Below are 16,614 nucleotides of genomic sequence, written 5' to 3' on the forward strand. Positions count from 1 at the left end.
GTGACCACCAATATCATCGTCTGGTAGGCAATGAGCTCCACTTTCTAGATTGATGCGCGGGCACATAAGGCCGGGAAAGCGGGACAAGCGGATTGGGGCGCGAGATTTTGTATGAAACGAAAAAAAGAACAGGGGGTTAAAAAGGCCACGTCGAAGGAATTCATTTCAGGGTTGATGAGGTTGGTAATCCTCCTCACAACCCACACGATGGAAGGAAGGAATTTAAAAAAGCTATATTTCAATTAGACGTTTCCGCAAAAAAAGCAGTGGAATTGCTTTAAACAAAAGAGGTTTTATTAATAAGTAAGTAAATGATAAACAAGGAATATTCTCAAATCAATTTAATTCACAATCTTAAGTTTATTACGTATAAAGTAATACATGGTACGCGAACGTACAAAATTAGTTTAAAAATTCCCTAAACACATTAAATCAAATATAATCCCACACCACACAATGATAACTATAACTAACACATGAACATGAAAATAGTTTTAAAGTTGGTTTTGTAGAGAACATTAGCCCCAATAACGGTGATACAACTTTGCGAGAAGGACAACACGCTCTTGAGAAACGATGAAATACGAAAGGTTAAATGACGATGAACTAAGTACCTACTGTATGTACTGGGGGATTAAAAAGCCCACATCGAAGCAATTCATCTAAAAAGCAATATTGCTATTTGGCATTTGTTGGCACTTTTACATGCGCAAATGTCAAATAGCAATATTGCTTTTTCAAATGAATCGCTTCGATGTGGCCTTTTTAATTCCCCTGATAAATATAAGTATAAAAATTCCACTTCTCCAACGGCTCTGATGCGAAAAGATCTTCAGTATTGGGAATGCAATTTTTAACGACGCGTCGGAAAAATGAGAACCCTTATTGTAATACAAAGAAATCGAGTAATTTGATAGACAGTTTTCAGTAGGTATGTCTTCATTTCTCATATTGGATTGTCCCTAATTAATTTGCTGGTAAGATTTGAAACAGCTTCATCTTTGTCGCTAAATCTCCAGCTATAAAGATAGAAAGTATGCCAAAGGAACTAAAAAGGCTGCGGCTACATTCACACGGCGACTGTTCGATTCAATTTTTTTACGTATTCCGAATTTTCCCGCCTAGACTCCGTCACTTAATCCGTCCGTTTAATTGTCACTGTTAAATTCGTAAAAATCTCATTTGATGATAAAATGATGATGTGACCAGCCGGTTTCGGCAACGGCGACTGCTTCAACTCCGACGTTAATGTGGCTTACATCACCAATCAATGTACGAGGATCTTTCCCGACATAAGTGCTACAGTCATACGGGGAACGTAATGCGGTGTAAACGTAGCCTTAGGGGCCGAAAACCAACTCTAAACAAGACACAAAGCCGTTCAAAAAATGAACAGCAAATACAATGACAAATGCAAAATACACAATCAAACACAAATAAAAGAGCACACTTAAATATTACTACTAAACTAGAAAAGGTAGAAAGCAGCCATCCAATGCTTAGAAATAAATGTGTAGTCACTACTAAGTTACATACGAAATCCACACACAAAATGTGACCCTAGAAAGTTCACAAATACTTATTACACGTAAATCAAGTTACATCTGTTCGAGTTTAATATGAAATGGAAACAAATGAATATTCAACCAAAAGTGCACTTAGAAACTCGTTCGTCATAATTCGATGGAAGTCTTTGCACAAAGACCATTGTCACTAAGAGAAAAAAAAAATATAAAATTATTTTAAATTAAGTTGTAGAAGTCTGCGGATTCATGTGAGCCAAGACGAGTGGATAAGAGTTGCAGATATGAATAACTAACGCGATATTAATGAATGGAAAACTTTTTTGTAAATTTCTACTGTAATGGCTCATATCTGAACAACTCTTCTCCGTTCTTCTGGTAAAATCACAGTTTAGGTAGCGAAAGGTCTTCCCAAATTGACCGAGGGTATCCAGATTGGTTTAATTTGGTACCCTAACGAGGTCATCTAAATAAATTATGGTATTACGTCTCACGATAATAACAGGGTTAAGAAAATTTGCACTAAAATTCGCGTCACAATTTGTAATTTACAGCAGATTAAAATACTTATTTATCCTTTCATTAAAAACCGTTGTATTACCTACGATAAACACAGTCACCTATTTGCTATACGAGAAAGTAAATGCCTAGAAAGATGCGATTTTATTACGGTTTCCATATCATATTTAGTTTGTCACATAATGGAAAAATTAAAACTACTTACAAGAAATCTCAAAGTAATACCTATTATATTTAATCATGAATTCCAAAACTCGATCAAGTATTCAATAACATCCGTTTATAGATGTCTAAACGATGAATGTAGCTTATGCAAGTGATCTCAAAGTGTATCATGAGTAGGTCAGATGCCGGGTTATCATTTTTGATCGAGTTTAGAATCAATCACAATCATTCGGTTAAAACATAAGGCATAACGTTATTATTATGAAAATACACAATCGTAAAGTACTAGGAAATCACATGATAAATCAATATGTAACTAAGTATCTACATTACTATACGAAAAATTCGAGTATCGTGTGGTTATGAACTTCGCTTCTGAATTCTGATTAATTTTCTAGCATGTTTTTGAAACACTGATTAATTGGGTTGATAATTGAATTAATTTTAAAAAACAATGTTATGGTCATTTGGATACAAAATTGTGCTCTGTTTTAAGAAACATAAAACATACAAGGGTATTTATCGCATTAAGGATGTAATCTGTTTTTTTTTAAATGGTGTGTCAAAAACACAATATAAAAAAACATCAGCAGAAAAAAAAACTTATTTCAGTGTTTCAACAAAAAAAAATTGTACCAAGGTGCAGTCGGCAGTCAAAGATATTGTAGCTAAACTTTTAACAGCACACGAAGAGACAAGAAGGGAAACCAGTCCAAGACACGGTAGCTAATCATGCGTAGGAGTTTGAATTGTAAGCTCTTGTGTTAAGAATCAATTTCGACAGTTGAAAGTTTGCTAGTTAACTTTCAACAGGAAACTGACATTTCGCTATAGTGTTGGCAGCCAATCTGATAGCTAACCTTTAGCAGGACACTTGCTCTTGTGCCGACATTGAAAGACATGTAGCACCAGAAAAGAACACACACTTGTTGAAAGATATTTGGAAGTCATAACCACACAGCTACCTTCGAAGTTAAAGGCTGGGCGGCGGTGTGATGTCCTGGTCGCAGAAGCGGACGGTGCAGAAGACGCTCTTCCCGTCAGCTGAACAGGAGCAGTCGTTGCAGCCACGCTTGAACTGCTCGCCAGGGTTGCAGCGGAAGTTCGGGTCGGATTCTGAAACTATATTTTGTAGAATTACTCGGTAATCGGGGATAAGGGATAGGGACTATTGAACATTGTGCAAACGCAAGTGTACGTATGCGGGGTGTTAGCGGCCCTAGCGCGGTGTGAGGGGGGTGGGGTCGCCAAAATCAACCAAGACTGGTCTACCTTAAGGTAAATTTCGGTGGCAGTTGGGTGGTGGTGGGCGGGAGCGATAGAAGAAGGTGGCTGTAATCTAATCGAAAAGTATTTTGAGGGGCTGATGGGGCGCCGCTTTCTTCGTACCACCCAAATGTATTGCTAGGGCTGCCACACGGTGTAGTGACACCCTACCGAACCCTGAAGCGGATCTGGGGGGTTAAAATGGCCACATCGAAGCAATTCATCTAAGAAAGCAAAATTGCTATTTGACATTTGTTTGCATTGCGCACTTACTTTTATATGCGCAAATGTCAAATTGCAATATTGCTTTCTTAGATGAATTGCTTCGATGTGGCCATTTTAACCCCCCTGAACTCAGAAGACGATGTGACGGAAAATTCTACTTGATATTAACGCAGAATCATGGGCTGAGTCATCCCTCTCAGTATTCGCTACGGTATCCCTACCACCCTGTGTACAGTCATGAGCAATATCATGTACTAATTTTAGAACCCTGTCGCACTATCATATTTGACATTTAATAAGACTTACGGTTTAATTTGTCAAAAAGCTAATCAAATTGTATATATTAATTAGTACCTACTCGTGACCGTACAATCATGAACTCTTTCAATCAACAATTTTAATTCAATTCAACAGGATTAAAAACTAACTCCATCTGTTTCCTGGACGTATTTTAAGTGAAATGAGCCTAATGTCAGGGGCCTTTGGCGGCTCAAATATAACCCTGACACCAGGGTTGACGAGGATGATATTCTACCTCACAACCTACACGATAAGAAGAAGGACAAGTTCTATCAATGTTCTATCTTTTTAGGGTCGCTGCATACACAATCCGCACCGGGAGTCTCCAGACACGGTTTTTTTTTTGTAATATGAACATGTTCACACAGAAATCCGCCGCGGTTACATTTAAAACCCCGCTCCCAGGGCTGGATCTCTCGTGGTAGCGGCTCCATGTGCGTTAAGCTTAGACTTCTTCTATCGTGTGGGTTATGAGGTGGATTACCAACCTCATCAACCCTGGTGTCAGGGTTACTATTGAGCCGCCAAAGGCCCTGACATAACTCATGTAATGACTACTTACTTACGTCAGTAAGTAGTAATCGGCTTAACGTGCCTTCCGAAGCACGGATCATCTTACTTTCGGACAATCTGGTGATCAGCCAGTAATGTCCTAACCAAACTAGGGGCCACAAAGTAATTTTTGTGTTACGTCCCCACCGGGAATCGGACCCGGGACCTCCGGATCGTGAGCGCAACGCTCAACCACTGGACCATGGAGGTCGTTGTTAAGCTTAGAAGAAGACGAGGTCTATGCTCTCCACTTACGTGGCGAGTTGACGTCGTTGTCCTGAGTGTTGGGCACGGCGCAGCGCTTGGTGGTGCACATGGCGTGGTGGCCGTCGGTGGTGCAGCGGCACACGTTGCAGTCCATGTCGAACACGCTGCCCGGGGCGCACTCCGTCGTCACTTGCTCCGAAGTCTCTGCGGAAATCAATTATAAAATCCTGTGAAAATTAATTCGCACGGGAAAAAAGAAAAGGATCTGGACAGGACTAGAGTAGAGATCATCAACATCATCATTATCAGCCGTACGACGCCCACTGCTGGGCATAGGCCTCCCCCAAGGATCTCCACGAGATTGGTCCTGCGCTGCCCGCATCCAGCGGCTTCTCGCGTTCACCAGATCGTCGGTCCACCTTGTAGCGGGCCTACTCACTGAGCGTCGTCCGACACGTGGTCGCCATTCGAGAAACTTCGATAGAGTAGAGGTAGTGTCACGAAATGTCTCTTTACGGTTTCCACCGGAAATCAAACCCTGAACGTCCAGATCGCCACTTTTTTAGATACCTCAAATGACATTTTGGCACAAAGTTACTATGGTCCTATAGTACACTAAATAACTCATTGGTGCAAGTCCGGTACCGAAATTCGAACCGACGACGCTCCCCGTTTGAGAAGCAAGTCGGTGCTTGTACTACAGGACTTTATATAAAGAAAGAGACGGTTGAAATATCCTTACCTCTCTTACTCCTAGATCCACCGTTGCCGTTCTGGGCATTGCAATCTATCCGCGTGCAGGAGAAGTCCTGTCCCTCGTTGTCACAGAGACACTTGTTGCAGTCCATCCGGAACTCCTGCCCGGGCTGGCAGGCTTTCGGCGCCTCCTACTGAAGACAGGGCGAAGAGAAGGACATTACATCGATCGAAATTAGATTTCAGAACTTGCTTCATTAGATGGGACTTATGGTTTAAGTCCCTGGACACTTCATAGAAAAAAACCTCGTTTTAAATATACCCCCTCCTGTTGATTGAGGGGAGGCCTGTGCCCAGCAGTGGGACGTATATATTTTTTACACAGAAACTACACATTGACGTTATCGTACATGCGCATCTGTGTGTGTGACTGTGTCTGACGCCCATACGACTAAAGTAAGACCGAGGGGGGTGAGGTAAGTCTAGCTCAGCAGTTGGAGGGGATCGGAGAGTTGCCGTTCTTTACGTAGTATTATTCCTTATCCTGTGCCTCTCACCACGTGGTCCTGCCGACTTTGTCCTACCAATCGGACTACTCAAGAACGGAATAGAAGAAAGAAGTTGGAAGGGCGAAGAGAACGCGAAACGCGCGCCATACAAGTTTGAGCAGACAGTTCCTATTTCAACTTTGCACTCCATTCGTCAGCAAGAGGTCTTGTGCACCTCCAGAGAAAAAAATCAAATATCGACATATCATTCAAGGAGTTCCCCCTTTATCACAAGAAAGCTAAAAACCGATCGATATGATCAGCTATTTACCAAAAAAAATACTTTTTATGCGGTATCTAACCAAAGTAATGATAAAATTGCAGCGTACTTATCACATAAAATATTTTTTTATAGTTGAAGTTTTGTACCCGACAAAAGGGCAACTAAAGGGTAACCCCTTGTAAGTATGTAAGTAAGGATGTGTAATTAATTAAGTTACATGTACGGTCACGAGTACTAATATTACACTTTGAAACCATGTCACATCAACTTTTTTGACAAATGAAACCGTAAGTCTCATTAAATGTCAAATATGTTAGTGCGACAGGGTTCTAGAGTGGGTACATGATATTGCTCATGACTGTACATGCATAAACTCACGCCTATTTCCCACCGGGGTAAGCAGAGACTATAGAATTCCATTTGCTTCTATCCAGAGACACTTCTCTTACACATTAACTAAGTCACAATGAATAAAATAATTAAATGCAAGATAAAAACATTACCTGTGTGACTCCGCGGGCCTTCCTGATCAATGTTACGTTCTGAAACAGAAAGAGACATCATTATAATAATATGTGATGAAGAGAATAAGAATAAAATAAATTACCAGGGGGTTAAAAAGGTCATATCAAAGCAATTCATCTAAAAAAGCAATATTGCAATTTGACATTTGCGCATGTAAAAGTAAGTGCGCACTGGAAACAAATGTCAAATAGCAATATTGCTTTTTTAGATGAATTGCTTTGATGTGGCCTTTTTAACCCCCCTGACCTCCGTGGTCACATCAAATAAGAAATAGGTACGCAAGTATAAGTATACATGAGTACAAATTAAAATATAAGTAACTTAATTACCTATGTTTGAAATAAAACATGTTAATGTAAAAAAGTAAAAGCTGTTGTCTAAATAAAAGTACAATTAACAGTACAAGTATCTATGTAATTACTTGATAAAGTTACTTAATTAATTACTTAGTTAATAAAGCAGCAAAAAATGCAGCAGCGATAAAAAATCATGGCGCCCAAGCCTTATAACACCAAACGCTCTGAAAAACTCACTAGCACCCTAATAAGGCATAAAGACCATATTGAAACAATTCCTGTAAAAACCAATATTGCAATTTGACATTTGCATATTGTAAAAGTAAAGTAAAAATTACTTACTTATTTAAAATTAACACAAGTTGATAGCGGATGTAAAATAGAAATATTGCTTTTTTTTTAGATGAACTGCTTCAATGTAGCCTTTTAAAACCCTCCAGTCCTCGCGACACGAGAACTTCGCCCCGCGCGGCGCGAATTATATCCAGGGCTTCAACCAAAAGCTGTACCACGTTCATGGGTTGAAGCTTTTGATATAATTCGCAACGCGCGCGTTGCCGTTGTCGTGCAAGCTTTGCCGAAGATCCAAGCTAAACCAGCACCAGAAATCATCATCAATAGTAGAATATTAGACCTTCAAGTCCTCGTCAACGCGGTCGACACAGGCTCGCCGCGTGCATGAAAACGACTTGCCGTCGGGGTTGCAACGACACATATTGCAATCCAGCTCGAACACCTCATCAGGCCGACACTCCTTCTTTATTACACGGAGATCCTGCTGATATCGAAGATGAAAACGGTTTTGATTATGATGAACACACGAAGAAGGACCAGATGAAGACCCGACAGCCAAGAGAAAGAAGAAGAATAACGGAAAGACAGTAACGAGTCAAATTAGCACTATAGATATATTTGAAAAGCAAAGATTACGATAATAATCTAATGCTTACTCAGCAGGTAAAAAAAGAAATATAAGTTATTATTTTTCGAGAAATCCTTAAAAATGTTAGTAAGTAAATAGAAACCAGGCTAGAGAAAGAGATACGAAAACATCAGGATACGAAGCAAGGAATAGACCGATGAAGGAGAAAGCAAAGTCAACCGACAAAGTCCCCTAAAGAAAATGACAAAATACGTTCTGCAAAAAAGAGTAGAACTTCTTAAGTCTCATCAAATAGATATGTACTAAACAATGTGCAGCCAAATATGCAAGTTTACTAAGAAGAAAAAGAAATAGGAGGAACGTTGTCATTACAACGTTATTCTACTCATTCTTGCAAAGCAATATCAAAGCTTCTGTCTGCAGAAATTGCCCCAAGTCTTCTACCAGATTCACCTCAGATATTTCTTCCTCAGTGCCCTCCTCAGGAAGTTCAGGGACGCAAACTTTTCTGGTGCAGATGAAGCTGGTTCCATCCTCGTTGCACCAACAGGTGTTACAATCTTTGATGAACATGCGATTCGCAACACACACAACCTTTTGTGTTATGTTTTTAGATGATTTTGTGGCCTAAAAGAATGAACATGATAAGTATGTCGTGGCCAGATCTCTAGATACGGATATAGTTGGACGAATGGATAACGATGATCGGATGCAAATCCTAGTCGCAAAACTTTGTTAACTCAGTAAACAGCAAAGTGATGACATGATAGTAATACTTATGAATAATAGAATAGAATAGAAATGATTTATTATAAAAGGACGCCACACACAAAAACAAGACAATAACATCACTTGAAACTTTCACAGAACAATTACAAAAAGCATACAGGATGTTCATTGGAATGATCATAAAGGTGGTGGACGTCCTGAGTTAAAAAGCCTCACTCAGCATAAGTTGCGGCGTGAGCCACGACGCTGATATTATGTGGACCCTGCTGGGTGAGGCACGAACGTCATGTTCCAAAAATATGCGTTAATAGTGTTTAATTTCGAATAAACAGCTGATGATGTGATGACTAGTGCCTGTCCGATAACTAATGATTATGACTCATCGTGTTAATTTCTCGAAAAAGTCACCATTTGTCCAAATAACCACAAGGTGCGCAAGAACAAAGTTTTATTCAATGTTAAACTTGTGTTTTGACGTCAAGATAGAACTCTTACAATACTTATTTCAATAATGACAATAATATTAAAAACATAAGTATGATGGTAATTTCTTCTCGTCTTCGTTAAAGCTTAAAATCATCTTCGGTTTTCTGTGACGAATTTCGATTTGCAACTTTTTCTTCCGTTAAAGGTATTATCGGTTTCATATCCTGAAACAAAAATATCAGAGATTTATTTCATTATAATTATAGATATCATGCACTGTAACTAATTAGTATGATATAGTTCTTCTCTCCTGTAAAGCCCATGGTAAATGTTGCCAACTTTGGGGTCAAAGTTATTAAGCCGCTAAAGCATCTGAAGTAGCCCGAGCATGTCGTAAAATCCGACAGCAGGAATGGTCACTTCCAACATTATTGAATTGTTGTGAGCGATAAGCTAATACCTTGTCACCATAAAGTTCATCATATCCATCTTAAAGCTTCCTATCAATAGTGGCTGCAAATTGTCTTCAGGAGTGGGCGCAGATTATGTTGTCACCAGGGCGCAGGCAATAAATATATCTCCGTAGAGAGTCAGATAAAATTGCACTGGCCACCCATGACCCAACCTATTGCCCAGGGACCCGTCCATGATCGTCTTTGATTCTTATGGCTCTGCGCACACCGTAAGGGATTACGCGTGTGAGTTTATGTATCTATATAGGTATGTAGACAAAGTCAGATTTACCTTAAGTTCATGGAACAGTTCAACGTCTTCGGGCAGTGGACACGGCTTGTTGGTGCAAGAGTAATCTGACCCGTACAGATTGCAGTGGCAGGTGTTGCAGCCGATGTAGAAGGTACCGCGTGGCTTGCATACCGAGTGCTTCTCGACGTGGTCCTCACCCTGGAACCAGGTAAGAGAGGTCAAAAAGGCTTAATTGAAGCTATTCATCTAAAAAGCAATATTGCAATTTGACATTTGTAATGTTACTTTCTTAGATGAACTGCCTTTTTAACCCCCATCTCTCGGGTCTCATTTGTTTGCCATATCTCAGTTTCTATTTAAAGATTTACAAAATCATTAATATATTCACTGTGTCATATGGTTCACCGGCTTGCTTTTCAAACAGCGAGCGCCGGTCGGACCTGGTACCGGACTTGCACCAATGACTTATTAATTTATCTCAAGTGCAGTTTTCACTAACACAGTTGACCCGACCATTATAGACGGCGATACGGCTCACCATCTATCACGTTGGTCTAACAGAAATCTCGGTGAAGTGTGGGTTCTTAGTTCAACTTGCGGATGTACAGGAGACTACCCCAATTTGGATATAATGGTGAGCTTATGTTATATATTATTAATTTTAATTGGAAATAAATTTATGAACTTAGTTTTAATTATTGCCAAATAAATCTACGTTTCAAAGTGAAAATCGAAAAAATCTGACTCGGACGGGACTTGAATCCTTGACGAGCGTGTTAACCATTACACCACCGGGTCCTCCTTGGAGCTGCGGGTTCAAGTACCGTCCGAGTCAGATTTTTGTTCGATTTAATTTTCTCTTTGCGAGTATCCCTAAGCACGGCTGTGTGCTATAGAAATATAAATCCTATAAACCTACGTATTTCTTACCTCACTTTCCATAAACACCTCCACTTCTTTATTTTTCTCTCCCTCCATACACTCATTTTGAGTACAAGTGTAGCTTTGTCCGTCAGGAGCACATTTACAAGTATTACATTCTGACTGAAACACTTGGTTCGGCTTGCATACAGAACGTTTTAAAACGTTATGTTTGTCTTTAACACGATTTGACTCTTCTAAAATGTTGTCATTCTCTTCAATTGGGTTAACGTCTTCTAGACTGTGATCAGGCTTGATGTATTCGTTACCTAGCTCTTCGAAACTATGATCTCTAATCTCATGCTGTGGATTAACAGCTCCATATATAGTTTCCTTAGAGTATGCTTTACCTTTATCCAAGTTTTCTAAACTCTCTTTTGAATAATGAGCTTTAAGTTCTTCAGTATCATGGGCGTTTGGAAATCTTGGAACCTGTGGATAACAGTCAGTTTTATTTTTACCAATTCAATTCTTGACTTAGTCAAAGCTCTTCAGTTAACTATGAGATTAACCTGTTGTTTTTGCAAGGTACTTAGTTAAGTCTGAACTCAAATTTTGAGTAGGTAGATACATACTAAAGTCTGTGACAATATGTACTAAGTCCTTCATGAAGCAAAATTTATTACAAAAAAAAATCACTTACCTTAAGAATTGTGCAAACCAATCACCGTGCTAGATTTTAACACTACCTACACTAATTATTTTTGTGCAAAGTGTCATCCCACAACCCGCAATTTTGCAAAATCGTGCGAATATGTTAAGTAAATGTTTGCGCTGTGAAATCGTGAATTATGAGTTTTAAACAGACGGAACAAAAAATTTTAGTCCTTTTATTAAATTTAAACCATTCTATCAAAAATAAAAGGATCACAAAATATTTTTTTTCAAGAATGAAAAAGTATATACTAATTTAATTAACCAATCATGAATAAGAGCATCAGCCTTGTAGAAGTGGAGTAGTAACAATTTTAACACGCTTTTTCAAAATAAGACCTTTGTTATCGAAAACTTTAAAACAGAGATTGTTACTAAGAGCCCAATATCTAACATAATAATGTTATAACAACATTAACAACCGTTTCTCCCGCACATTTTGAACAATATTTCAATCTCCCGGATAAATTATATTAACTATTTACCGTGTTGATTTGGCGGTCTATATCGGGTGGGCCCTTTCGTTTTATGTCGCAGTACAATACAACGTTAATACTTGTTCTGGGAATGATATCGCGTCAAAACCTCTCAGGGTTTAACGACGTTATATGAATAATGGTTGTAACAATGTTTTGTGACAATGGTGCCATGGTAATTCCTGTACACACCACCTAATTTTATTTAAAGTTACACCTGTCATTTTCTTATCCGCTGGAAAAGAAAGCGACGGGTAATCGACAGACATACAATTTATGGAACACTCGTCAATTTTAGGCAGAATTCTAAAACAACTCTTTAAAAATTTTACATGGGCCAATAACTCGACAGAATTAAATTGACAGCACACGTCGCTCGGGTTATTTGTTAATTAACTCATTCGTTATAAATTAACAGTTTGTCAATCACCCGTCCCTTTCCTTTTCGGCAGATAAGAAAATGACAGGTATAACTTAAAATTAGGATGTGTCTGCAGGAATCGGGGCCATTAAATGTACTTATAAATAATAGTTAACGAGTCTTCACTCACCACATCAGTGAGAGCTTTGGTTCCAGTTGCTCCTTCAGGCTGCTGGTCTGTAAGGAATTATTAGATTCATCTAAAATTGTAAGTAACTAATAATATTAACCTTTCCTTATTTTATTTTCTGTATTTGTATACTTAATTTAGTTATCTACCTAAACGAGTACGTTCTCTTACATTGCAAATGTTGTGTGCATCTATGATGTCACTTTTATTTTATTTATTAATGTTTTATTATTTAAGATGTTGGTATATCTTTTTTTATCGAGGAGCTCGGTGGCGCAGCGGTAAACGCGCTCGGTCTGCGATTGTCGAAGTTAAGCGACTTTCGCAAAGGCCGGTCATAGGATGGGTGACCACAGAAAAAAAAAGTTTTCATTTCGAGCTCCTCCGTGCTTCGGAAGGCACGTTAAGTCGTTGGTCCCGGCTGCATTAGCAGTCGTTAATAACCACCAATCCGCACTGGGCCCGCGTGGAGGGAAGGCCCGTGCCCCAGCAGTGGGGACGTTAATGGGCTGGTGATGATGATATCTTTTTATAAATAAATAACCTTATTCTCCCTTGTATCAATGGCTGGCTATTTTGGAAATAAGGCAATGTTTATAACAGCATTGCCAAAATCTATATTTGGTTGAATCAAAAATTGAGTATCATAACATAACCAGCCTATATATACGTCCCACTGCTAGGCAGATGCCTCCCCTCAATCAACCGGAGGGTGTGTGGAGCATACTCCACCACGCTGCTCCAATGCGGGATGGTGGAGATGTTTTACGGATAATAGCCGGAACCAACAGGTGCTTCTAAGCCGCAATGTCCTTTCCAAACAAAGAACAGTTTCAAAAATTGATTTCGACAATGTCTCCATCGAGAACCTGGACTTCCACGAGCTGGAGGCTAGCTGTATATGTTATGTAATCGATTCTAAGATTCAAGGCATCATTGTGCTTACCAGAGGCGCAGCCCATCCTGGTGCACATGGCGCGGCCGTCGGTGGTGCACCAGCAGGTATTGCACTCGTTGTTCCACATGGTGTCCGGAGCACAGCGCATCACCGTATCTGAAACCGACACGTCAAGGTGATTATGATCAAAACTTTCTCTTGTCGGTGTAGCATTCTTCACGCTACTTTTTAGGGACAAATAGGGCAGTGGTTTCCCTCTTGCCGTCCGCCCCACAGTACTCTGTCTGACGCGAGTGTGATGGCGCCAAGAATAGTCTATTTCAATGCCGTACTTAGGACTCCTGTCCTCCGCTTCTGAATAGTTCTGACAGTTAGTGCTGCCCTCTGTCAGGTTCTAGGTTACAGTCCCTGTGACTCGCCTCTTCCGTCCTGCATTGTCGTACCGATGGCTCCCATCTCCTCCTCTGCAGCCGTTGGGGTTTTCACCCGTATCCCTGGGCAAGGGTTCTACGTTATATCGTGTAGGTCTGGGTCCCTATTCGACCTCAGCCACCATCTCACTCTGGCCTACTGAAATAAGAGGCACCCACCCCCGCGGCAAGGATGCGCCGAACAGGAATTGCCCCAGTGGAGGGCAAAGAAGATGAATATTGAAGATAAAAGTTTTTATTTTCTTTCAAAAAATATTTTGTTTTAATTGTAGTGAGGTTCACTATCACAAACAAGCAGTTTTCGTCGTTTTCAGCCATCCTAACTTATTTTTTTTTTTATGAACTAAGGATTGATATTTCCAATCCCACGGAATCTAGAATTTGCGATCTTGAGTCGGGGTTGCATTTCCTAGACACAACGCATGCTTTCCGGCCAAGTCGGCAATGCCATTTGCAGCAAATCTACAATAAATCACGTCAAAAAAACAACGTATACAGATGGTACAATACCTTCTTGCTGGTCTAAGCAGGCCTTCTCAGTGCAGAACGCGTATCCATCAGGCGTGCAGCCGCAGTCGTTACACCGACTCTTCCATGAGGACCCCGCCGCGCACTCCTTGCCGGATACCAGCTCGGATTTCTTCGGGACTGGAAAGAACACAGTTCAAAATTACCTACTGGCAGATAGAAAAGAATCGTTCTACCTAATATCGACTGATACATCACTGTGCTAATATGAACGTCACAAAGATAAGTAGAGACAGATTTGATTCTTACCTCGCATTGAGACGATTGTAACTTGTTATCTTATTGAAATATAACCAATAATAGTACTAAACGTACTCACAAAATATGTTGTATAAAGCTGTCAATGGATCTTCATTGGATTACCGTTATAATGCAAAATATCCTAGAATCTTTAATCTTATCGGAATTATTTACGTTACGTTAGTTAGAATTTACGTAACAAATAGAAAATTTAAATCGATTTTTTTCTGAGTCGGACGGGACTTGAACAGCTCTTGTCAAGCCGGGACGAGCGTGTTAACCATTACTCCACTGGATGCTCCTGATGTCCATGTCCCGTCCGAGTCAGATTGTTTTTGATTCGACAGAACAAGGATATTAAGTGACTCACTTGTAGCGCGTCCACAGTTCTTGACGGTGCACAGTCCGAGTTGGTTCTCGAGACAGATGCACATGTTGCAGTCCTGGGTGAAGTGGGAGCCAGGAGTGCAGTTCTGGCGGACCTCTGCAAATTATTTCAAATAGAACATCAGAAAGAGAGCCCTATCCATTCAAACCTAACAATGGTGATATTGAGTACCAGTCAAAAAGTAATATGACTTCGTGCTTCTGAAGTCACGTTAAGCCTCGATTAGTTGGCCAAACGCCTAAACAAACGCACTGGAGATCTTGGTGGAGTATGCTCCATACCCCTCCGGTTGATTCAATTACGTCACACCTCGGACTTCGTACAAACAACTTCGTTTTACACTTTATCGTACACGCGCATCTGTGTGTGTGACGTCTGACACCATACCACACCCCGGACACTTCATACAAAACAACCTCGTTTTACACAGACACTACTACATATTGACATTATCGTACACGCGCATCTGTGTGTGTGACGTCTGACGCTATACGTTCTAAATCTAAACTATGTTCGAAGGGTTGAGGTAAAACATAGCTCGGGCGCTGGTGGGGAGCGGAGAGTTACCGTTCTATACGTAGTATTCCTTATTCTATGGTTATGTTGTGTTGCTTACCTGTCATGTTAGGTTCGCAGTTGGGGATTGTCCGGAATGCGACGACCCCGGCCTCAGTACAGAAGTAGCGGCGGCACTTCTCCACTATCGGGCCCGTGGCTTCCTTGCACACTCTCCTGTACAGAGCCTCTGTCTCTGTCGGTGATTCCGTCGTTACTTCTGAAAGAGTGTGCGGATATTTTTCGTTTCAAAGAGAAATTTAAATTTAAGTGCTATAAAAACAAAAATAATTTAAGTAAGTAAGTATGATTCGTTTCGACCTTTTTTACACGTTCTTTGTACAATTTTATTAGGTTTGTAAGTTGAGTAAGATGATCCCGGACTCCGGTAATTTTTCTTTTTTAATTTTTAAACTTATATAAGTATAAAATGGCTTATTAACATGGGAATTTACCTAACTACAGTACATTGCAAACTATTGTACTTATTTTCGAATATGTAGTCATGAGCAATATCATGTACCCACTTTAGAACCCTGTCGCACTATCATATTTGACTTTAAATGAGACTTACGGATTAATTTGTCAAAAAAGTTAATGTGACATGATTTCAAAGTGTACCTATACCTACTCGTGGCCGTAGTTCTTTGCATTCAAGTAAATTGATAAAATTAGGTACCTTGTTCTGCTGTGCATGAAATATCTTCGGTGCCGGGTGGACATCTTATTGCTGAAAAAAATAGAAGTTGGCAATTAATAACACGTAACATAATAGGCCTTTGGTTTTGGTTTCATTCAAGACCATTAACCCGGCTACAGAGGGACAGAGTCATCTCCTCTGCCCTCCACTGTTTGGAGCGTCCTTGCTGAGGGGGTGGGCGCCTTTTACTTTAGTAGGCTGGAGTGAAATGGTGGCTGAGTTCGCATAGAGACCCAGACCTTCGAGGTATGGGCTATTATTTTATTCTGGGTCCCATGGTTAACTTATTCGCCAAAAAATTTTTTTTTATTTATGCTATTGTTTGTTAATATTTCTTACTATTATAACAATAATAATATTTTAAATCACATTTTACAGGACTTTGCAGCGATGTTTACCAATTATTTTTCACTTATTTTTATATTTATACTAGGGAGGGTGCAGAAAAACAACAACTGTGTTACTTTGTTACATTATGTAGTTT

At 39.9% G+C, this 16,614-nt stretch overlaps 1 protein-coding gene across 1 annotated transcript; it reads right to left on the reverse strand.

Moving 5' to 3' along the window:
• Nucleotides 1-326: 326 nt before the first annotated feature.
• On the reverse strand, nt 327-16,263 carry LOC126376799 (uncharacterized). The gene is made up of 14 exons (XM_050024346.1): nt 16,110-16,263; nt 15,492-15,650; nt 14,858-14,971; nt 14,230-14,367; nt 13,337-13,444; nt 12,391-12,437; nt 10,719-11,141; nt 9,828-9,986; nt 8,382-8,555; nt 7,680-7,820; nt 6,728-6,766; nt 5,500-5,644; nt 4,806-4,961; nt 327-3,323 (listed from the first exon to the last, which is right to left on the reverse strand). Exons 1-14 carry the CDS (start codon nt 16,198-16,200, stop codon nt 3,181-3,183), a joined length of 2,037 nt encoding a protein of 678 aa, XP_049880303.1. The 5' UTR covers nt 16,201-16,263; the 3' UTR covers nt 327-3,180.
• Between the last annotated feature and the right edge of the window lie 351 nt (nt 16,264-16,614).

Source organism: Pectinophora gossypiella, chromosome 21, assembly GCF_024362695.1.
Source record: "Pectinophora gossypiella chromosome 21, ilPecGoss1.1, whole genome shotgun sequence".
Lineage (NCBI taxonomy): Eukaryota > Metazoa > Arthropoda > Insecta > Lepidoptera > Gelechiidae > Pectinophora > Pectinophora gossypiella.